Raw genomic sequence first — 25,975 nt, 5'->3', positions numbered from 1 at the left:
AGGTGTTTGTTGTTTTTAAAAAGAGTGGAAATGATAAACACAACCAAGAGTAGCTTCTTTCAGGAGAAAAAACACTGATTAGTCAACCTACTTTTTTTCTTCATGGAGAAAGAAAATTACATAACGAATTGACAGAATAAATATATAATAAAACAGAGAATAGAGCATTTACTTAAAAACATGGAAGAACTATTTTCTAAAACATATTGCAAATAAGATTAGGTGTTACAGAACACCTTCCCCACAACCCCCCCAAAAATTAACATACCCAAATAGTTCACAGTGGATTTTTGCCTGGAGTTTAAATATAAAAAAATTGATAATACTGAAAATGTAAAACTTCTAAATCTATTTTTATAAACTGAGTGTAAGATTAGCACAGATATCTAAAAATCATCATATACAATATATTTTACAATTAATAAATATTGAAGCAAAATTATGACTAAAACAATAATGAACAATATCCAACAGTAAATATTAAAAATGCGTATCTCATGACCAATAGGATAATTCCAATACTGCAAAACTGGCTCAATAGTAGGAAATAATTAATATAATTCACCATATTAACACATCCAGAAACAAAAACGCTGCTATCATCTATTGCTTAAAATACATTTATGAATAATTATAACTATTTATGATTAACTAAGAATTAATAAATTAGGAATCAATGAATAATAACGTTTTTTTCCATAGAGATGGAGTCTCACTGTGTTGCCCAGGCTGATCTCAAACTTCTGGCCTCAAGTGATCCTCCCACCTCAGCCTCCCAAAGTGCCGGGATTGCTGCCATGAGCCACTCCACCTTGTAAATACTTCTTTAAAGAAGTGAAATATAGGATCCTAAGCATAAAAGCCAGCAACTTTCTTAATGGGGAAACACAGGAGGCATCTCTATTAAAATCAGAACCAGACAAACATACCCACAGTTGCTTCTATTATTCAACATGCTAATAAATATATTAAAATGTAAACATAGAAGAGAATGCAAATTAGAATCACAGTGTCAGAACAAACACTTAAACTATGTTTATTTTGCAGATAATATGATTATGCAGGTGAAAGTCCAAAATTTAATAGACAAACTACTGCACATATACAGTAACAAAACTTAGTAAGGTACAAGCAAATAATAAAAATATTACTATCTCAATACACTGAAACACACCAATATTATCTATGTATAAATAATAATGGATTAGATCACACCATTTAAACAGCACAAAAAATGTGAAACATACATGAAAAGATTTGTAAATCACTTCTGAAAGTTGCCATAATAGACCTTATTAAATGACATGATCGATTTTTTTCTTGAGCATAAATATTCAACATCAAAATATATCAGTTTATCTTAATATTTTGTTTCCTGGAAGTAGGAAAATTAGTCATGTCAATAATGAATTGTAAGTGAAAAAAGTAAGAAAGACTTAAAAAGAATAGGCAAGAATGAGAACATCTTACCATATCTGAATGCAAATTGTAAAATCTGTATAATTAAACAGTACAGGCTGACACATGAATAGGCAGACAAAGTAGAACAGGAAAAAATATCCATAAAATAACAAGTACATGTGGAAATTTTGCATGTAATAAGAGTGGGATAGTAATTCCTTGGGAAAAGATAGACTTTTTACTAAGTGACACCTAAATAGCAATTTGGAAAACAAGGGAGATGATTCTATCAAAGGATAAACTCCAAACAGATTAGAGACATGATTATTTAATGAAATGAAACCATTTGAGTACTAGAGGAAAGTTCATGAAAATACAAAGGAAGGAAATAATTCATAACTAAAAATCCAACAGTAAGGACATAAAACATTCATGAATTAGAACAAGTAAAACCAGATTTTTTCTCAGCACAAAATCACAAATAAAACAAATTGCATTGATAAGGAATATTTACAACTTATATAACGGACAAATGGTTAATTCCTCTAACATTCCAAGAACTCCTAGAAATCAAGGAAAAGGAAAACAAGAATCAGATAGAAAAACAGGAATAAATAGGAAAAGTGTTCAGACAAAAAGAGATAAAACTAGCCCACATAGATTTGAAAATATATTCAATCTAAGTCATAGCATGAGAAATACAAATTAAAAGTATATTGGTATATTACTTTGCAATGACAGAATTTGCTAAAATCCATACTTTGACAACTTGGGCAAATCTATTGGAAAAGTGGAAATAAACAGGCCTTCTGATGTATTGTTGGTGGGATTGCAAAATGATACAACTTACATAGAGGGAACATTGGCAATAGATATCAATAATCTACTCCACAATCCTACTTTTTAGAATGTATTTCAAAGGATGACTGACTAAAACATGCAAAACATGTCTCACTGTGGCTTTATTATTGACATTTGGCAACAACATAAATGCCCATCGGTAGGAATAAACCAGGTTACAACCATACTGTAGAACACTGCGCAGCCAGAAGAAGGCAGCAAAGATTATTTCTACGGAGATCTCATAAAGTGGATAAAAATTGTTTCCGAAGAGTTTTTTGTAAGAAAAGGGTAGATACAAGTATAAAGATATATGGATTTATTTCTTTTTATTTGGAAAAAAGCATCAAACACTGGAAGGATTAACCAAAAGTATTTATGAATATTTACCTACACGAACAGGAAAATCAACATAGATAGAAATATGATATTTAAAGGAACACTTTTGGAAGAAAGATTCCTCTGAACATATTTTATCATGTTGTTTAAGCACTAGAAACATTTTTAAAATGATTTATTATTTATTTATAAAAATAAAATTATATCAAATTTTAAAAGCCATCCCTAAAAAATAAAAACAGAATCCAGTGATACTAATTGTATATCATGTTTGTAAAAATAAGTGACTTAAGAACACATTATTTTGAATGTAAATCAATTTTTGGAATATATTCTGAAGACGAATAAAGGTACAAAGAATCAATAAACCTTATACCTACTGCATGAGCAGCATATTCATAGTAGTATGGTTTTATGCAGTATGTTGTTACATATGAGTATATGGGTATTCATTGTACAAATATCTCTACTTTGGGTATCTTTGAAAAGTCATTGAAGACAAAATCATAATGGGATGAGTATTCATAACTCCTGTTCTACATCTGGCCCAGGTTTAAAATATATTGTTTTATAATAAAAATATCCTGAAGTAATTGGTAAGTTCATAACCAATACTATGGCTAAAATAAAACGCTAAAGGATTCGGCTATTCCCAGATGATTACACTTGGAAAATGCATTAAAATGTTGAAGAAGCATCCAAGTTCAACCTTGATGCATTCAATGTTTTATACAGATTCTTGTATTTGGAAAGAGATTTCCACGTTTTTAAAAAACATAATAATTATATCAAATATTTTCTTCAGTTGAGTAATATATTAAATTCAAAACATTTGATCCAATTAACCAATTGGACATTAGTTTTGCCTCCCGGAGATGCAAGAAAGCCATTTTAAATATGTGAAGAGAGTCATTTTCAGTAAGTCTCCCTTTGTATGGTAGTGAATTTTCCTATTACTGAAGGTGTTGCAACATTAATTGAAAATCTATATGTTGTTGAACAGAAGAGATAATTAGACCAATAGAAGGCATTCTTTCACTGGTTTATGAGGTCCTGGAAGACAGAAATGTATAATCAGTTTTAGTTTAGATGTAAGTGTACCAAGTTTTACTGTCAAACAGATTTGGGTTCTAATGCTGGTTTCAATTTAGTAACTGAATGATCTTGAACAACACATCTTAGGACTCAGTTTCCTTTTATGGAACATTAGCATAGTAATTATTTTCTCAAAGAGCAGCTGTAAGCTGAAATAGATAGCTGTAAAGGGTTTGTAATATCACTGGAATCTAGTAAGAATTCAAAAGTTGTTAACATATTATTATTCTCTTTTACTCACCACTATTATTCAGAGCTGCATAAATCAACTCATTCCATACCTAGAAGTTTCTAGTAAATTTAGCTAGTTTATCTTATTTGTGATGAGAAGTTGGCCTTTCTACTTTTACAAATTCTTTAACCCTGTCCTATAGCCTGCAACCATATACGGAGAGTAAAGATCTCCCACCACAGTTCTTTAAATATCATATTGCTATCTATGTTGATTTTCAGATAAATGCTTTTCAGATAAATACCGCATTTCTACATATGTCTTTGCTTTTCAGGCAAGTATGGTGCATCATTAATTTCTTCTTAATAGGATTCCAATTGATCCATACTTCACCCCCCAAAATAGCTGGAGCACATGCTCATCTTTAAACAGTGAATTAAAACCAATTTGATTTAGGAATACTTCGCACATGTTAGGTTGTCCTATGATACAACTGGAAAGTGACACGTAACAAGAAGTAGGGATCACCATTTTAGCATGGGATCACCATTTTAGCATAGTCCTTATTGTAAGGACATGGATGATAATACAAACCTAATACATGTTGAGGCAATTAAAGATGAACATAGTAAAATGGTGGTCTAACATCATCATCACAAATAAGAGGGATTTCATTTCCTATCTACAGGAGATTTAAAAAATTATTTTTCAGTGTCCACATTTGCTTGTAAGTTACAGATTAATATGACTTCTTACTTCTGTCATGAAGAATATGTATTTCAGACAAGAAAAATCAGATGATAATATATTGGTGTATACCATAATACACTTTTATTACTAATTCTATATTGCTTGTGTTTTAATTGGCTTAGCTTCAATTAAATAATTCTAAAGGCAATATGACATAATGAAGGCAAATGAAACATGAGGTTTAGAGTCAGGTATGTAAGGGCAAATCCTAGTAATAGCACATCATCTCTCTACTTGTTGACTGTGGGGCTTTGGTAAAGTTGCATATGTACTTAGCATTCCCATCTCTAAAACAAAGAAAATATTCTTCTTTCAATTATCTGGGAAGATTAAATAATATAATCCCTCTACAGTACCTGGTGGAACATATATTATGAGTGCAATAAATGTTATCTTTCTCTCTTTCCCTTTTTATTAAGACCTAACAGTTGATGAGGAAGTTTTAAATTTTCATAAGCTAGGATTTCATAGTTTTTTAATTTTACCACAGGAATCAGGACTTAGTCATAATTGTTTCTAATGGTTTTTATAATCAAAATATATAGGATTACTAATAATAGTATTGGGTTATCATTTCTAATAGCCTGATAAAGATAATCCATTAATAAATTGCTCATGGTTCTTCTCTACAGTATAACTTTAATCCATGTATGCAAAAGCTTTCCTTGTAAATATGCATGTAAGGCAACTTAAATCTGTAGTTTAAATGACCATAATAGTTCTTTTAATGAATATCCTGTTTAAAACCCTTACTTACAACAGAGCACACGACTATTTGATGTAAACTTGTTACCTTGTGCTAAGCTTCAACTTTTATAAATCATGGATTGTTGAATATTTAAGAAATTTTGAGAAGGGCACTCAATTTACATGGAGAATAGGCCTATTTCTTTCCTGTAAGAGATCTGTTTTTTTTCAATTGTGCATAACTATCATACTTTTGTAATTATCTTCTTCACAGTTGTTTGAGATTTTTATGACCTGAGAAAATGTATTCTCAATTTTTACTGTAACTTTTCCACAAGTATTAAATTATAACAATTCATCAGAACCTATGTGAATGACACACAATGTTCAGATTTGAAAACTGAAATAGTGTTATTCAATCAACTAAATGATTGCGTTCAAAAGTCATTTTTATTCATTTTTTTAAACCAGCTGTAGCTCATAAGCATGACATGGGTTCCAAAGGACATCCACACATTTTGTAAAAACTAAATGTGATTTTGAAAATGATTCAACATTCTGAGTCTGTTAGGCAGCAAAAGGATTAATGACTGTGGATATAAAAAGATGTGATTATTCCACATAGAAATCATGCAGCTGTGTCTTGTGCAACTAAAATTTTGTGGTGGTTTATGGTCATTAAAAGCACATATTGAAGGATGCTTTCATAGAAAATGGGAAACGGGACAATAAAACAAACAAACAAAAATCACCATTTTAATGTTATACCATGGCTGGCTCATAGAATTTGACATTTTTTATAAGATATGGCCCTTAAAATTATGTATTTTTCCATTCTGATCTTCAAATCATCTATGTTGAGTCAATGAGAAATAGAAATTAAAGAACCTTCATACTGTTTACTTCTCACTTGGATTTTCTCAATTGGCATTCTCATATATATATAGTTATTGAGGGTAGAAACAGACTAAAAATAATAGATAAAACAATGATACGAAGAATCCTACAGGTAAATCAACAATGATAATGTGGTAGATTATTTTGTTCTTTGCCACTACTTACAACACCATCATAAATGCAAACATGCATACATAGTTTCATGATCCATTGTAGAGAACAACTATGAGCAGTTCATGATGCATTATCTTTATTCTGATATTAGAAGGAAGGAGAATGCTGTGATCAGTGAAATACAAGTGAGCCAGATGTTGATATAATGCAAGTTTGGACAGACATCACAAAATTACACCTGTTCTCTTGCTTTTTACCCCTACCAGGAGGATGGCATGTTGCAAAAGAGTCCTTCTTCATTCCCAAGACACATAGATCAGAATCACAGGGTACCCACAGAAACCAACATATAATATTGGTCAGAAGCAACAATTATTGTTATGATCAACTAAAACTTGTGTCTTTTTTTTACTACCATGAGGCTGACTCTTATGAGTTGGATGTATTTTATTTTATTTCGCGATTGCCACTGCCCTTGAGTTAGTCCATTGTCCTATAATGTTTACATTCCGCCCAGAAAAAAAATTCTGTGCATTTATGGCAGATGTCTTCCTGGTCATTCAACTTCCTTACATTTGAATATCTTACTCTGAATGACTGTTTTGCCTTGGAGTGATTTGTAGTTATTAAAAAATGCTATTTGAGTGAAAATCCTTCTCACAGAAATATACATTGAAAACATTGTTTAAATGTAATTGTTTGTAGGTTTTACTTTTGATGTAGCCTTTTGCCTCAAAAAGATGGTCCATTTTTTGGCAATGATAAACCATATTATTACTTGTGCTAAAGCCTTACAATATTTTTGTTATTGCTGCCCTTTTGAAATTATATTGAGTTTGCAGTTACATGTTGCTCTCAGGGCTGATAATCATCCTTCTTAAGCTCCACATGTTAAAGGTACACAGCCTGGTGAGATCTATCTACTAATCTACTAGTATGGTATTGTGGGGAAAAAAGTGTTTTAGAAATAAATATACATAAGAAAAAAACAATCTTAGAGAAATAGGCTTTTGGCAAGAAGCAGAACCAAACATATTAGGATAGTTAAGAAATAGACATGTTGGCTTAACACCAATTGGCATCTGCAAGATATTATGGGGAGGAAAGAGCTAACCTTATATTACTTTGACAAAGAAACATAATATGTTTTGCAAAGTATCCCAAAGGAGAGCAACTGACCTTATGATTATTAAGAGTTACCCTCAAGAATAGACTATAAATTTTCTAAGCAAATTTGAAGTACCATGATACTCTCGATAGTAGTACAATGACATGAAAATAAAGGAACTGGAAATAAATCGCTCTGAGGTTAGGTGGCAATGAATCTACCCTGAGTGAAATACAATTAAGTTCCTTCTAATTTTGGAGCTATTTGCAATGATATAACAAGTATTTTCTAAAACATTTTTGGTATGTATAGTTACAAACTCTTGCTATGATTTTTTTAAGATTATTTCTCAGAACAGTTGATTATACCTTAAATTTATACAGATACTTTAAACAGTGTTGTCTTAACTTAATGTGCATATAAATCACCTGGAGATCCTGTTAAAATGTAGATTCTGATTCATTAATCTGTGGTGGAATTTGAGATTCTGCATTTCTAACAAGCACCAAACTGATGCTGATGCTTTTCATTCATGGACCACACACAAGTAATGAGGTTCTAAACCATAATAACATTTATTAACAAGTTAAATGTCTGTCTTTATCATTGACCTGAGTGTTCATTTAAGGAAGATCTTGGGTGTTTTGCACCGTCATAAGTAACTCAGTATATATTTGTCAAAAAAGTAGACAAGTAGTTTATCTACCTTATCAACGTGCTATATAAAAGAACCAGAAAAAAATATAATAAAATGTCCAATGTTCTAGAACTTAACATTTATCTTTTACCTTGGTTGCCACGAACACCTTTACTAAGATCAACTGACACAGAAATTTTAATTACATTTTGCTCTTGTTTATTCTTCTTATTATTTACATAAGTGATTTTTAGAATTGCTTTAGTAGATAACTGCCTTGTAAACAATTAAAAAAAGATTAACAATATTGCTTTAACTTCAGATATTTTATTTTATTTACCAGTGAAACATGATATATATATATATAGAGAGAGAGAGAGAGAGACAGAAAGAGAATGAGGCAGAGAAACGGATATAATCTTAAGAAATATCAGTGATCTTAAGATTAATTTTAATAAATATCAATACAGCAGTCTTTTTCTCCCTTCAATGACATTTATTTTGATTTTTTCCTAGGATAGGAATCTTCAAAAATATTTATTTTTCTTTCTTTTAAAACAATATATATTCTGAGAGAAAGTAATTCTATGCATCTCAAGTAATTATTCATATTTCTTTAAGAAATAAATTATTTATGTGTGTGTATTAGGTGGATTAACTTTATTATGTTATAAACTAAAATGAAATAAATTTGTTCCTCCTAACAGACCAAGTGAAAATGAGAACCACAGCAGTTAACCAACTTTGAAAGAAGGTGGCATATGAGAAAGAATTAAAAACTGTCTGAATACTTTATACAGAACATAATTCACATAGTGAAAAGTGAGAATTGACTATTTCTGAAATTAAATGAGCATATTCAGAGTTCTTATTCTTATGGGAATGCAAATAACCCAAAAAATTATAATTGATATTTTATCCATATTGTATCTTACTAACTTCTGACTTACACTTTCTTTAAAAGACACACACACACACACACACACAATATTTTGTAAAACTTTTTAGATAAGTGAACTACATTGGAGGCATAGTTTTACACACACACACACACACACACACACACACACACACATATATATACTACATGAGAATTGAGGTAGCATACATTGTTTTAAATCACTATTGTATGAAGTTAATACTATTTTTGCACGTTGATCATGAATTTTTTATTCCAACAATGAAGGGAATTTTTTTTGTATTGAAACAAAATTAAATATCTAAAAAATGCTTAAGTTTAGCCACAGAGTAATCAAAAGGTACATTATCTTAAGAAATACTTTCAGAAAAAAAATTAAAAGGACTTGCAAATGAAAAAAGTATATTGTAACTATTTCTGCTAATAATTTAATTATAGCTTTTTAAATTGTACATTCAATAACAGTGGTCAAACTGAAATTGCTTTTATGATGCCTAGAATAAAAACTATTCTTCAAAGTTTTTCTAAATTAACAAATCTTATTATATTATCTATTTGATCCGGAAATAAATTTTGGTTTTTTATATATATATATATATATTCAGAAAAGAAAACTTTTTCCCTGCATTCCTCTACATGAGAAATTGTTTTTTGTAAACAATCCTCACTGTTACCATGTGTCTGATGGCCCACAGAGCTGCAGTGAGTTAACAGAAAGGCGTAGTGTAGGAAAGAGGCTGCCCATGAAAACTCCACCTCTTACTCTTCCTCCTTTTGTGGATGTGCTTGTCAGGAGATCACAGACTTTGTTCTGCTCCTCACTGCCTTAGAGCTGAGAGAGACAAGAGTGCTAGCGGAGGAACCCACAGGTTTCCTGGCTACTATGACTGGGTGGATAACTCTATATAATTCAGGAGATGCGGATAAGGGCACATTTAAAATTTCTATAAATATTTTGTTATAACATTTAATAAATTTTTAATGAATATTTTGGTCTCTATGTTCCTTAGTCTTTTGTCTTTTAAAATTGATCCAGAACACAGTTTTGTTGCATTACAGTAAACTCTCTTTCTCCCCCTAATTAAAGCCCACCAATTTTAAAGTCATTATTTTTTGTCATATTCACTTATATTTTGTATTTTATATTCAGTACACAGATACACTTTAATTTTAGTATTTGTCATATATTGAATTATAATAAATGTATTACAAAAACGGTCATTAATTATATTCCATAGCTAGAAATCAATATATCCCAGAAGTGCAGTCTTTTTCAAGATTGATTCTTTCAATTCAGTAGCTTATTTTAGATATTCAAACAGTGATGGAATTTAGATATCATTATCCAAAATAGAGGCAAACTGAATTACTATATCGATAAACAGTCTGGTAGCTATAAAATGAAATAAATGGGGAAAATAATATATATTGAAGAATGTTTTTTATAATTTATTTTTCTCTATAGATAGAATGATAATTCAATCACTGGCTTTATCTGTCATAAAATATCCCATTAAAGGCTTCAAGTATGGTGCCCAAAGTTTTATGTCTACATCAATAATATGATATACTAAATAACTCTTAGGGGAAAAAGCCATTTTTCATGTATTTCCTTTTATGACTGTAAAACTGATAGTGAGTATTTTATAGTCAACTTGTTTTGAAAAACATTGAAATTTTGTTGAAGATTTAGGTACTTAGGAAGCACCTAGTTATAATACAACTGGCTTTTTGTTAAAAAGGTTTGCTTATATACATTACACCCTAGTGTTATAAGTTTTTCCTTGGTCTTTATTAATTAAGAGAAAGAAGTGGGGGGATTAGTTCAATTTAAATGCCACAAACCTCCATTTTTTTTAAATGGAGAAATACAATTTCATGTTCAATCAGGTAAAACAGTGAAGGTTAAATGATAAACTCACAGCCACTAAAAAGATTTTAGTGTAAGTACAATAGCAATAATTTTAAAATTGTCAAAATCATTCCTGGTATACATTTTAATCGCAGATATCTTATATCCTTAAGCTATTTAAATAATTTCATGCATCTTAACTGAATTATTAACTTTAATGAACAAAAATTCCCACAGGAAAATAAAGTAACATTTTGAGAAGAAAAATAATTCCAGCACAAAAAACTATGAAAACTCAATCCAAGGAATATTCAGAGATTAGAAAGTGAGTAAGGGTGTTAATTCCATCTCTTTCCCCCTTTAAGCCAATACTTGAACAAAACTTTCAAAAAACTGAAGTAAAATCATTTAGAGAGAGCATACTGCCATCACTGGAAGAATCAGCCTCAAGTGAATAATCTTACAAATTTTGAAACATGGTGTATACAAAAAAACAACATGCAAAACAAAAATGAATCTTAAGGCCAAAATGTGGCATCCACCATACCAACATAGTAAAACAATTAAATTTAAAAGTCACCATAATTTTGAAACTAAGGAACAAGAATGTCTATGGAACCATTGGTGCTTTTTGATCTCTTCTGTCTTTCCTCTGTCTTTTCCTTCTTTTCTTATCTGGAAAAATATATTTTATCTTCTGAAATACTTACAGGTGCTTTGAATCACTTATACAATAATAATGAAGTATGTGTTTCAAAATCACTGAACTTTTTCAGAGGAGGAGTTATAGAAATAACTCAAATTTTACCTTTCAGATTTTATTGCATTAATAATAATTGACATTACTAAGCCAAATAGACACAGCTTTCACAAAATCAATCTTCACAATTATTAAAATATTTTATATTTTTGGCTATCTACACTAACATAATGAAAACAACTTCAATGCATCACATACTTAAATTATACCACACACTGTGCTAAGCACAGTTTTCAACATTTATACTAACCTTTCTATGTCCCATCACATAGGTGTTATTCTCCCCTTTTCTGTTAAATAATTAAAATGCAGAGGAATTACTTAATAGATTTTAAAGTCTCACAGTTGCCTAAATGGCAGGGAGGGAGAATCAGGATTCAACAAGGATATGGCTGATCTCTTTCTCTTCTTATTTTATCACTATTCATTTGTGGAACAAGGCAATGGAGAAATAGTGTATATTTACAGCAAGACTTTTCCTTCTGCCTTAGCCGCCTTACATTTTTCACCTTTAATGTCTTGAGATTCCATGCCGGAGTTATTTTTCACAATGTGCTCAGGCATCCACTCCTTTTTCAACCTGTTCATGCCTTCCTTATCTACTCTTACTTGGGTACTGATTCTCATCAATTCTGAATCTTTATTTGTGAATTTGACCCAATTGGCTCTCTGGATTTGCTTGCATTCAGAATTATTCCTGAATTATAACTCAATTATCCTCTGTTTATATTATAAATGTTTACATATATCTAGTTATTTGGATGACCTCAATCTCTTAAGAACGTGTAGTTTTACTTGTTTATGCATTTAACAAATAGTTAATGAGAACCTACTGTAAATGAAGGGCAATTATAGCCATGGGGATGAAGTGGTGACCAATACAGCTAAGGCCCTTGTTTTTAAGAAAATATGCAAGAACTACAGATAATAAACCAATAGCCAAATAATTAAAATAATTTCACATGATAATAAATACTGTGATAAATGCAAATTTGATCATGAAATAGTAGAGAACAATGGGGTTCACTGGGCACTATTGATGAAAGAGTAGTCAGGAAAAGGCCTCCCTGAAAAAATAACATTTGGGTAGAAAAATGCAAACATCATTGTGACTGTGACTGAAAAATAGAGCATGAGGAAGAAATGAGAAGAGGCCTGAGTTTAAAGCTAGCATTCACAGATCATTGATATAAGGCATTATAAACCACAGGGAGACACTTAGATTTTATTTTAAGTGGCCAGTTCTAGGTTTCAATTAAAACAGTGAATATGAACTGATTCAAGATTTTAAAAGAGCTGTGTGGAGAAGGGACCATTTGAGTATTGTAGGAAAAAAAAATGATGATGTCTGGGTCTAGAGATGCTGGAGAGCAGGTGAGGAAAGAGTTTGATATGGGGTATATTCTGGTGTAAAAAATTGACATGACTTGCTGAAAGACTGGGCTGGCAGGTTAAGGAAAGACAAGACATCCTCTAAGGCTAAAAAATGAACAAGCTGCCTTTTGTGACACCATACCATTGCTGCGAATCAGTCAGGCTATCTTTGGTAAACCCATTAAGAAACTGACAAGAAAGCAGGGATTCACTCTTTTCCTGGCTTTCCTATTCAATTTTATACAGTGTTCTTCATTATAAGAAAACGTAACATCTATTTCTAAATGCAATTGTGGTACATGATTTGAAGTCAAACACAAAATTAAATATATGTAATTCTGGGATATTTTTTAATTTTAGGAAAATGTCATATGTTGCTTATTACACATTATCTCCTAAAAGATCATTTAAGTATATTCAAAATGCTGAATCACACATCACTATGAAAAAGCCATATTTTTAAGGCTAAATAGTATTTAACAATATCACACAATAGCTTCCTTAATTTTTACAAATGTATACATTGACATATACATATACAAGAAAGTGACACTTATTCATTTCTACTTTCTTATTATGCATCATAATTATTTGTTTATCACTTTTTCCGTACCAGCTACAATCTGTATCAACTACAATCAGAAACACTAAAATGGTGCTAACAATGTAATTGTAGTTATTTAACATGTACTCAAAGAAATCTTTCCTTCTCTCTGTAACTAGAATTGATGACCCCACCTGTGACTTCTTATTATTCATGTATTTTAAATAAAAGTTTCCATATCACCTTACAGAGTGCAATAATTATGTCAAATATTTGTATGCTATTAGATTGTAAATAGCTTTCATGCAGAAACTTAGTAATATTCATCTGCTTCACAATTGTGAACACTGTGTGGGACATTTAATAATCACTCAAAATGTGTTGGGTAAATGAATGAATGAGTTCTATAACTATTCATACTGTAGCTATCTTGATTAATTAACACTTTTCTGTGATTTATACGGTTTTAGGCACAAGCACACACAGGCACAAATATGTTCAAAGAGCCGTACCTCCCAGAGTAGCAGATAGCAAGAAATGTGTCCCATATTTCTTGATAAGGTTTTCTGTGATTTGCTGAAGGGTAGGTCGACGTCCCAAAAGTCTTATGTTGCGGAAGAATTCAGGGGCAAGAGGCAGAGGAGAGCCAAGGAAATTTCTTCTCTCAACTGCAAGGTTATTTACTTTCCAGCGGCCAAACTCCCTGAAAAGCAAATTTATTTTTATTCATAAATGCATAATCTATCTGAATGTTTTCATTTGAGTTCACTTGGTAGCTGGGGTCAGTACATTACAATGACTCTTGCTTGTAATACTAGGTTGTGTGCTATGAGTAGGAGAAGCAATATTTATAATTTATTTAACTGGAGTGAATACTCTAAAACCAAGTCATGTAAAGGAAAAATAAGCCACCTAAAGTGTACAGCTTCCACTGAGATTTTTTTCCCCAAGAAAATATATTTTCATAAAAATGACTTTATTATGACTAGAATATGAATATAGAGTTACTAAACAATAACAAAACAACTTAAGGGTAATTTTTTTTTCATTTTCTAAGGTATATTGGAAAAAAAGAATGATTTATATTCATCACCCTAATGATTCCCTTTCTCTATTCACTTTAGAGTGAGAACGTAAAAAACCTCAGGGATATTAAGGAGCCGCAGAACTTTAAAAACAACAAAAGAGAAATCAGTTTTCTTCTTTTTTTTTTTTTTAATAATCATGGTTTACAACATATTTGGAAACCCAAATTCAGCTATTGCAATTTCTCAAGATGCAAAGTGATTTTATGGATGAATTTGGCCAAGTTAGAAAAATGAAAGATATGTCTATAAAAGATTTATACATTTTTTAAAGAATGTATACATTTACATTGAGATAAAATCAATCTTATAATAAATTAGAAAATAATTATAGTAAACTTCATCTGATATTTTTTCTGAGAAGTGGTCCGATAAAATTCTCAAATATCACCCACAGGGAAGAACACTCTTCACTAGGCTTAATACTTCAAAGTGTGTTAATTCATATTTATAAAATAATCAAATAAAATGTTAATTAAACACTTTATACACATGTGCCATCTTTATTTCTATTTTTCTCCAAAAAAATGCTTGCTATGTGCCAGGATCAGTGCATGATAAGAGATTCATCTACTGATGAGACCCACACTGTCCATCTGCAAGTAGCCTTCTCCTTTTGGAGAAATGTTTAGGAATAAATAAAATAAAGACAGAAAATTAAATTTTTAAAAGTTTTAAATTCTGATATGTACTGAGAGATACACATACAGACCACTTTGATGAGAAATATGACTATATGAAGTGTGGCCATATTTTACATTACATGGCCAAGGAGGGTAACTCTGCAGAGACAACAATTAGGCAATATGTGAAAAAATAATAATAAATTGCTTGTTGCAAGGAGGCAGGAAAAGGATTGAAGCAGAATAATGAGGAACAGTGTACATACTTCCAGGACAAAGGGACATGACACTGACAGTTTCTAACTATGGATATTTAGTACTTGTGGCACATGTTTGACAGTCAAACAGCCCATTTTTGTCACTAATTATATGATCAGAATCACTTTTGAATCTAGGGAAGACTTTGGCCTGAACATAAATTAGAAATTCTTTCATCTTTGAGAAATTCTTGCTATCTCCTGTAAGAATCAGCTCATCTAAAGTTTTAATTAGTGTTTTTCTACGAAGGGTTCTCAAACTTCAGCACCTATCAGAATCACCTGGAAACTTCACAACAGAGATTCTGACTCATTAGGTATTAGATAGGAGTTAGAATCTGCATTTTAAACAGACATGCTAGTGCTGCTCTTCTGGTGACCATACTTTGAATAAAACCACCAATCTATATAATTTGCTATATTGTCTTTCAGATCTCTTCAAAGTGTCATCTTTTCAGTAAATATAGGGCTTTTATAGGCTGAATTTATTATAATGTTCCCTCAAAATAGAGTAAGAATGTCTTTATCTTTCCAAACCTAAGTTGATATCAATAAATTTTTATGTTTGTCACTTCTATAATAAATTTACTTAAATCTGAATTGTAGGTACATAATGTATGTATATGTATAATATATAAAATATATAATATTAAATATAGTATATATAAATAAAAATTTAAACATTGACAAAAGATCATTTGAAATCAAATATTTAAGTCCTAAATTTGATGATATATCTCAAGATATATAGTAATACAAAACTTCTAAGAAGTTATTTTTATACCATGATCAAAATAATAGTTGCTCATTAATTCCAAAATTTATTGGCTTATGCTCAAACATTTAATTTTTTAACTCCTGAAAAATGCTTGTAATTTAATCAATAGAGTAACATAACTTGACCTTAAAGCTGTGACATGTATTTTTCAGTGGTTTACAGTGCTAAATTTGTTAACTCAAATGTATTCGTAAATTAAGATACAATCTAAGTGAAATAATTAGACTAAAAAATCCAAGATGTTTGATTCAATGGTAATATTTTATATCCTGTATAAATGCTTTCTAAAATCCTGAAAGATTTTCGATACATGACTGAGAGTAAATACATGCTAGAAAAGTGCAATTCTATGTTTTTTAACAATTAGTAAATATGCAAATATAAATCCATGATCTATTCTGACCTGATGTATTTATGACTTCCTTCATTTTGTCCTCTTAAATAAGAACAATAGACATATTACAAAACAACTAAAACAAATTGTGTACCTTAAGAAATCAATTTATAAGGCTCTATAATACTGTAGAATCAGCTATTCGAAGAAAATATTGTTTACTCTTTATTATCAACTAATATTATTGTCCATGTTGCTGGCAATACAGATGAACATAAGAAAATCTATGACCTCGAGGGCTCAATAATCATACAAAGATAAAATATGAATGAATAAATTGTCATTCAAAGACATTAGAGTATTTTTCTGTGTAAAAATACAATTGTATAGTAGCTTAGTTAGCCCAACTCCTCTACCCATTTGTCATTGTTCTTTGATATGAATGGATCTAATCCAACTCACATTGGATATGTTTTCTCTGAATAGCCTAAGAAGGCTTCCTGGACAACTTTCCAGAGAGCTTCCTTCAGCTATCAGGTGCTTTTTACTCACTCAATATGTTAAATTTGTAGTCTCACTTCATCTTCTAATATTTCAAATGATAAAACACTTTGACACCCCATCTATTAATCAATTATGTCTGTCATGCAAAAAACAAAAAGAAAGAAACTCTTTGGGGATATTACCAAACTAAAACTAATTAAATAACTAAATAATTATAGTTATTGTTAATAACTAAAGAAAAATATTTTCTTAATTTCAAGAAACTTAATCTTCTAGTTTTCTCCCCGTATTTTCATATAAAGAATAAAGCAAAATACTACACCATTGTGTATATCCAAAAGAATAAAGCAAAATACTACACCATTGTGTATTTCCAACAAGGTTAGTTTGTGTAGACAACATAAATTTCAAATTGAAATCTAAGACAGCTCTTATTTCCTCTCCACATTTGGTTTGTACTGTCGTGAAATATGATCACTGTTATAATCTTTATAAAGTTTTTCTGGAAACTGAGATAAAACAACAAAATAATCCTAAGAAGTGGTGATAAGAGCGCTTTAAGTAAAGACAGTCATCTCTGGAGAACCACACTGTGAGTAGTAAACATTAGATATGAATCGAAATTCCCAGTGTCTCTTTTTCCCGAATACAAGATAAGACATTACTGATGACATTTTAAGTCACCGTGGCCATGTGGCTTACTTTGACAGATGAATTGTGAGCATGTATGTATAACCTGGTCCATAAGCCCGGGACATTGACTAGCAACTATAATCAGAATTGCTATGGTCCACATATATCCCTAACGCTTAACAGGATGAACAAGTGAATGAACTGAAAGTAAATTTTGTCATGTAAAGTCATCAAGATTATGGGAGGCTGAGGTGGGAGAATCACTTGAACCCAGGAGGCGGAGGTGGCAGTGAACGGAGATCATGCCACTGCCCTCCAGCAAAGATTATGGGATTATTTGATTTGCTTATTTTCTAGTAGTATAATCTAGTATATCATTATTGATGTAAAGTTTTTTGATGCTGGGAAATCTTAGGAAGGTAATAAGGAGCTAATGTCTGTATATAAATTGGAATCTAAGGGGTGAGGGTTTGTTTTTTTTTCCTTGTTTCCTGACGATAAGATTCACCTCAGTTACAACTAGATCATGCATTCATTAAATGTTGGAAAAACAAAGCAATGGAGCGCTGAATTAAAAACATGCTGTTGGATGTAATTACCATAATGAGAACATTTTACCTAAAGGCATCTCAGGATTTCATCCAGATGCTTTATGTTTATATTAAATAAGAACATTGTTGTATCTAACTAAGTGTTGTATTCTACTTGGAGCCTTCACAGAACGTAACTATCTTCCCATCATAACGTTTGCAAGTCTTTCAATTAAATAGACACAATCGTTAGTTTAATGTAACTCAGTCCTTTTCAAGACACCACTGTTATATAGAACACACATATGGGCTGTAACCAGTTTAACCAGAACATTACTTTGAAAATATTTTGGGGGATCATACTCTAAGGAGCCTCTATTTGCTTATTAGAGTTTTATGTTTGTCTGCTAAAAATTCTGATGTGCAATCATCTACTATGTATGTCCATACAACGTTAATTTTTCTACAATGTTTATTATAATTTTATCCCTACTCAGCTCATAAAAAGGCTAGAAAATAAGAATGGCATCATCAAATTTCAGTTAAATGCTGGTCACATAATTGCCACATTGCCATTAACCTTTCTTATTAGCATTTAAATATATACAAATACACAAATGTACTCAGTATATTTAAAAGATATTAACTGTCATGATTTCTTTAAAAGTGCACACATGTTTGGCTTTCCCAAAACACAGAATTTGCCACTCTTCATATTAGAAATTTTGGATGAAATACCAATGAAAAAGAAACCCAAAATATATTGACAAAAGCAGATGATGCAGTAGCTGAAAAGATCTACCTTTAACTGTTAATTTCCATTAAATGAAGTTGTCTAAAGTCCTAAATGCTATTATTACATTACTTTTCGCATTACTATATTTGTTGGCTAGTAATTTTATCAATAACCATTAAAATTTTCAGACACAATAGAATCTTAAAATAAGTATATTACCTAAGCATTCATGTCTACTGGAACAAATTCAAAACAAAAATCACAAATTAACTTGCCAAACTTGAATAACGATAACATTCTAATTACATCTGTAAAATCATATGGATCTTAAGAAATGGCACGAATGTCAATATTGGCTCCCCATAATTTTATTGAGAAACTGTGATATATAAAATTGACTTTTAAAAGCATTTTTTACTGGCTGGGCACAGTGGCTCATGCCTGTAATCCAAACACTTTGGGAGGCTGAGGCAGACGGATCACTTCAGGTCAGGAGTTCGAGACCAGCCTGGCCAACATGGTGAAACCCTGTCTCTACTAAAAAAAAAAAGAAGAAAAAAATAGCCAACTGTGGTGGTGTGTGCCTGTAATCCCAGCTACTCAGGAGGCTGAGGCAGGAGGATCACTTGACCTGGGAGGCGGAGGTTGCAGTGAGCCAAAATTGTGCCACTGTACCCCAGCCTGGGCCGCAGAGAGAGACTCCATCTCAAAAAACAAAAACAAAAACATTCTTACCATATAGCTTCAACATCTCACAAGTGACGCTGTTTTCCATTTGGCTGGTAAAAGGAAAATGTTTTAAATGGCCTGGATGCCTGTACCACTGAAGCTAGTGTTTATAAAACAGCTAAATGCTCAGCAATTGGCAAGATAAAAAAGTCCACTCTCCCTTTAGCCCCTTGATACATCAAACTTTTTAAAATAAATTTAATAGTAGTAGGGTTTAATTTTTTTTTAAGCTTGGGAAAAATTTTTGGATGATGCTGGAAATTTAGCAGAATGAATCTATTCAAATAAAATACTGGGGATAAAAGTCCAATCACAAATATAACTTATGTGAAGTGTTTATATGTAGGATTTCCGACAAGCACTGATTAATGACTGTTGTATTTTGAAAAAGCTGCCAAACTCAAAGTAGACTACAGAAGACAATTGGCATGACTGCAACAAAAAAAATTGCCATCTCAGTAGAACAACAAGAATTAATTGTAGCTGTAACCTCATGACTATCATTGAAACAAAAAAGATGAAGGTGGGGCTATTGAGAAATTTTTAAAGGATGGTCTGTTTTATGGCTAGTTATGCACACTTCAGATTTTTAAAATATGTTATATTTTAGGGCTTTGAAATTACTGAAAATAATTTAATTTTATGTTACATAGTTTTAAATCACTTTCATAGCTTAATAGGGTTTTATGCAAACTTTAAGAGAAATACAACACAGATGCAGGTATATATGATAATACAGAAATTGATTATGCTTGTTTAAATTAAATCACATTTTGAACACTTGTTAGCAAAAGCTTTCTGTAAAAACATACAAACATGCTGTTAATGATCTTCTCATTTGAATAAAGGAAAATATGTAAGAATTTTGCTTAAATTTTGCTTTCTAAAGTTTGAAAGTATAGTTTAATTTCTATCACAAATATTATATCAACTTATCAAAATTACTCCTTAATTACATTCATATAACAATACAGATTAGGTAACTATTGATAAGTGTAGACAAGTCAAGAGGCATAGACATATCTGAGCTAAAAAAAATAAAATAAAATATTTAGTCTGTTTCTGATAAAAAGAGATACATGGAATGTTTTTTTTTTAGCATTTATACTTACATAAGTAATTATCTTCATTAATAGATATAAATATTTGCATTTGTGAATATATTTTATTATTTTAGATAGGGAATTTTAATTTTTAAAAGGAAATGGAATTTGGAGTGAAACAGCTGAAGTTTCAAATCCTATACTCACCAATTTAATTCACAAAATGTAAAGCTTTCGGAATTTTTGCAAGTTCATAACCTCGGTGATGTAAACACACCTCATCTATGATCATGGATGTAATAAAACTGATACAGGAGACATTTTGAAGTAAAATTTGTAAAACTTAACTGCAGTAGTACAGATAACATGGATTACTTCTTAGTAATTTTTGGTACATGTAAATTTGTGAAGTGGGTTTTTTGTGCCAGGATGTTAATTTTTAAAAATGTATAAATATTATTGATTAAGGTAATGCGATTTTGTGGAATTAATAAGTAAACATTTACAAAAGAATTTATAAATAAAATCACTTAAAGAATATGCACCACACCAGTGTTGTTCCAGGTACAGACTAATAATTTTAATACTCATAAAGATAGGTAAATGTGAAATAGATATCTGTTAATGAAAAAATAATGTTTGCTGACAATTTCTTCAATCATTTAGGCAATATTTCCACTGAGATTTCTTTATGATGATACAACATCTACCTTAAATTAAACATTGGATTTTTTTTAAACCATGGATTATGTGAAGGTAACTAACCAATTATATATCTGAGATTACAATAAATTACAACTTCACGTATTGCTTCATTTCAAGTTACATGAAGAAGGCAAAATGAAGGATTTTTTTAAAGAATAACTGCATTTCTAGTGACAATAAATATAAATTGCCCATCTTTTAAAGAAAATTTTTCATACTAAAGATGAGTTTTGAATAATAACTCAATTCAGTAGAATTTATATTTTTCCTGAAATATGTCTTAAAATGTCTTAAAGGGAATTCCTTTTAAAATGTTAGATGATTTTTCCCACATAGTTGAGGCAAATGAAAATGTGTTGCTGCAGGTCATAGGCTTTAATATACAAATAATTTATTTCAACATGCTCTTAATTTTATGTCTTTCATATATACATCAGATAGGGAGACTGAATATGGTACTTTGTGACAAAATAAATTTTCAGAAAAAGTATAAACTTAAGTTTACAAGGTATAAATTTTTTATTCCCCAAATTATAACCTTTCAGTATGAATCAGGCTTGATTGTTAGAATACAATTTTATACACAAACACTTTATAAAATATTAACTGGTAATTTCATCTTTCTGTGGATATCACTGTCTTGTATGGATTACAAATTGAAATTTGTTATCTAGCAAGCACTTGGTCTTACCATCTTCTTTTGGGGATTTATATAATATAAACCTCTTAAATATTACCTGCTTCATATGAACTTCAAAGACACTAACAATATGTGGGAACTGCCATCTTTTCTGCTCTACCATACCTGTCTCCAATTAATTCAGGTCCTCTTGTTATATGCACTCGTGGCACAATTTTCTTTTCCTTCTGTGAACTTACTTGTGTCACTCTTTGATTCATGTTTCACGTAGATGTGAATTATTTTTTCTTATAACCATTGTATTTTTAAGACTCAAATGAATGACCCATAGTAGTCACTCATTAAATACACTCGGAATCATGAAATGAGTAAATATTCTCATGTGAGCTAAAATGAAATAGCTACCTAAGTATGAAAAAGAATGAGGTTTCCTACTTGTTAGTATACACCCTGACTAAAGTTCACAGAAAATCAAGCTCAGTAGAGGAATATATTTCTCAATTATCCTCTTTGAGTGTTCATGTGACTAGGGCAAATTAAAAGTTAACTATTTGCTCTAAACTGAGAAACACTAACCGTATGTAAAAACCTACTCCCACTGATATCTAAAATATATGTTTGGAAGTTTAGAAATATGCTATCATTTCCTGCTAGGGCAGTAAAATGTATAGTTGTGGTACTCCAAGCATCTTACGGTTAATACACTTTGAGAACAGCAATCCAGATATTTCAGCTATAAGAAGATTTTTAATTTCTCTAATCTATGCCAGCCATAAGGCAGGGGAAGCACATTGATATAGATAAATTCAGTTTTCATCTTTTATGGGTGAAATAAATATATTTGACTAGTTTTCTCCTATAAACTTTAAAATGTAATTTTTCACTGATTAGCAGTCAATAAGTTTATACATTTGGTAGGCAAAAACAACTTTCATACTAGTGTTCATTAAACATTTTCTGCCAGATAACTTTTACCTCATTATTGAAATTGAAATGATAATTTAATTAGACTTGTTTCTAAGCGATCAACCTACGAATTTTAAACTATGGCACTGAGGTGTGTGCTCTTTTTATCTCTTTGTGATAAATGAGAGAAGATTGTTAGAAATAAATTCTCCAAGCCTGTATACCTAGCAAGAATTTGAATCTAGGGGGTGAGACCTCAAACCTAATGACATTAACTCATTTACAGATTGATAGCAACTTTGATTGAAAGGTGGCTGTTACTGGTAATGTATATCTGTGAGTGTGTGTGTGTGTGTGTGTGCATGTGTGTGTGTGTGTATTTGTGTGGGAAGCATGGAGGGTGCATGGGAGAGACAGAAAAAGATATGGAGTATAGAGAGAGAGAGGAAAGAGAAGAAACAGACAAGGTTGAGAGAAGTTTATCCATTAAATGGGGAGGAATGTGAGAAATACTAATATATATCAAACAGAAGCAAAAAGCCAAGTATAGATTAATCTTTTATTGTCCTGACTAGCCACCCAGGAAACAGAGAATGTAAACCTCTACATGGTAGAAGGACTTAAAGGGCCTTTGAGAGTATTTCACATTTCTTAAAAGATGAATTGTAGGAAGTGAATGATTAAAGAGGTTTATAATCAGTTACTTTAATAGGTGATATAGTATAGTCCAAACTCTGAGCTCAGGGTGCAGAGAACACAAGCACAGACAACAAATGCATAAATAGATGCATTGGATTACAACAAAGTTAAAAGCTTCCAAACAACAAAGGAAATAATATACAGAATGGGAGAAAATAAGGGGTCCATATCCAAAATATATAAGGTGCTAAAATAAATCAATAATAAAAAGTAAAACAAATGAAAATACTCTGATTTGAAAATGAAAGAAGGACCTGAATAGATATTTCTCAAAAGAAGATCTAAAAGTGGCCATCATTTTAATAAAAAATATTCAACATCACTAATCATCAGGGAAATGCAAATTGAAACCACAATGAGATATCACTTCACTCCTGCTAGAATAGTTACAATTAAAAAGACAAAAGTTAACAAACTTTGGCAAGGATGTGGAGAAAAGGTAACCCTTGCACACAGTTGGTGAGAACGTAAATTAAAACAGCCATTGTGGAGAACAGTTTGGAGATTTTTCAAAAAATAAAAATAGAACTACCATATGATTTGGCAATCCCACTACTGGATATATATACGTATTTATATGTTGAAGAGATATCTGCACTTCCATGTTTATTGCAGCATAATTCACAGTAGCCAAGACATAGACCCAACCTGTGTCCATTGGTGAAAGAATGGATTTTAAAAGGTGTTATATGTACACAATGGAGTACTTATCAGCCATAATAAAGAATGAAATACTGTCATTTGTGGCAATATGGATGAACCTGGAGGAGAGGACATTATGTTAAGTGAAATAAGCCAGGTATAGAAAGAAAAATTCCACTTGACCTTTCTCATATGTGAAATCTGAAAAAGTTGATCCCATAAAAGCAGAGAGTAGACTGGTAGCTACCAGAGGATGGGGATACGGAGCCATGGGAGGGTTTGGAAAATGCTGGCCAAATGATACAAAATGACAGAAGGAAGAAGTTCAAGAGGTCCACTGTAGAGCATGGCAATTATAGTTAATGGCCATATGTTGTATTCTTGAAAAGGAAGTGATCAGCAAACCTAAAATACTGATGAACTGTAAAACTTATTACGGAGAGTCACTCTACATGACAAGAAAAAATATAAAATAAAAAAATGAAAACTCGGCACAGTGGCTCATGCCTGTAATCCTGAAACTTTGGAAGGCTGAGGCTGGAAGATTGCTTGGGCCCAGGAGTTCGAGAGAAGCATGGGCAACATAGCTTGCTCTCTACAAAAAAAATAAAAAATAGCTTACTCTGGTGGCATTTGCCTGTAGTCCTATCTACACAAGAGGCTGAGAAGGGAAAGGAGAATCACTTGAGCCCAGCAAGTCTAGTCTAACTTGATCTGTGATTGCACCACTGCACTTCAGCCTGGGTGGCAGAGCAAGATCCTGTCTCTAAATAAATAAATAAACAGAACAGTAAAGTCTATTTTTGATGGGAGAATTTTTGGTACTTCTTTAATCTTTGTACTCACTATTGGTTTATTCAGGTTTTCATGTAATTCGTGATTCAATATAGGTAAGTTGTATTTTTCCAAGAATGTATCCATTTTTTCTAGGTTTTCCAATTTGTTAGCATATAGGAATTCATAGTAGTTTCTAACAATCTTTTGTATTTTTGTGTTATTTATTGTAATGTCTTCTTTTTATCTGTGATTTTGCTTATATGTGTCTTCTTCCTTCGTATACTAGATAAACGTTTGTTCATCTTTTTAAAAATATTATTTTTGATTTGTTGATCTTTTGTAATATTTTAATCTCACTCTCATTTATTTCTGCTCTAATCTTTACTATTTCTTTTCTTTTACTAATTTTGGGATTGGTTTGCTTTTACTTTTCTACATTTCTTGAGGTGCATCATTAAGTTTTTATGTGAAGTCTTTTTGTTGTTGTTGTCTTAGGCATTTATTGTGATATTCTTCTTATTCCTGCTTTATCTATATTCCATATGTATTGTTATGTTTTGATTTCCTTTTCATGCATTTTAAGACATTTTAAATTTTTCTTTTTTAATTTTTTATCAATACATAAGTCATTCAATAGCATGTTGTTTTATTCCCATATATTTGTACAGTTTCCATCATTCCTCTTGTTACTGATTTCTAGTTTTAGTCCATTATGGTCAGAAAAGATACTTGATATGATTTCAATTTTTTTGAATCTCTTGAAATTGTTTTGTGTCTTTACATATCATCTATCCTGAAGATATTCCATGTGTTGATGAGAAGATTGTTTATTCTGCAGCAGTTTGAGTGAAATGTTCTGGAAATG

At 31.1% G+C, this 25,975-nt stretch overlaps 1 protein-coding gene across 6 annotated transcripts in view; it reads right to left on the bottom strand.

Moving 5' to 3' along the window:
- BRINP3 (BMP/retinoic acid inducible neural specific 3) overlaps positions 1-25,975 on the bottom strand; it is a 390,799-nt gene that overhangs the window by 174,183 nt on the left and 190,641 nt on the right. For 4 of the 6 annotated variants that reach the window (XM_019028084.3, XM_055378100.2, XM_031005247.3 and 1 more), the window contains exon 3: positions 14,002-14,192. The exons of the other annotated variants lie outside the window; for them this stretch is intronic. In XM_019028084.3, coding sequence (XP_018883629.1) covers positions 14,002-14,192 — 191 coding nt within the window. The remainder of the gene's footprint in view (positions 1-14,001; positions 14,193-25,975) is intronic. 6 annotated transcript variants of the gene reach the window in all.

The sequence above is a fragment of the Gorilla gorilla genome, chromosome 1 (assembly GCF_029281585.2).
Source record: "Gorilla gorilla gorilla isolate KB3781 chromosome 1, NHGRI_mGorGor1-v2.1_pri, whole genome shotgun sequence".
Lineage (NCBI taxonomy): Eukaryota > Metazoa > Chordata > Mammalia > Primates > Hominidae > Gorilla > Gorilla gorilla.
This window is presented reverse-complemented; position numbering and strand designations above follow the sequence as displayed.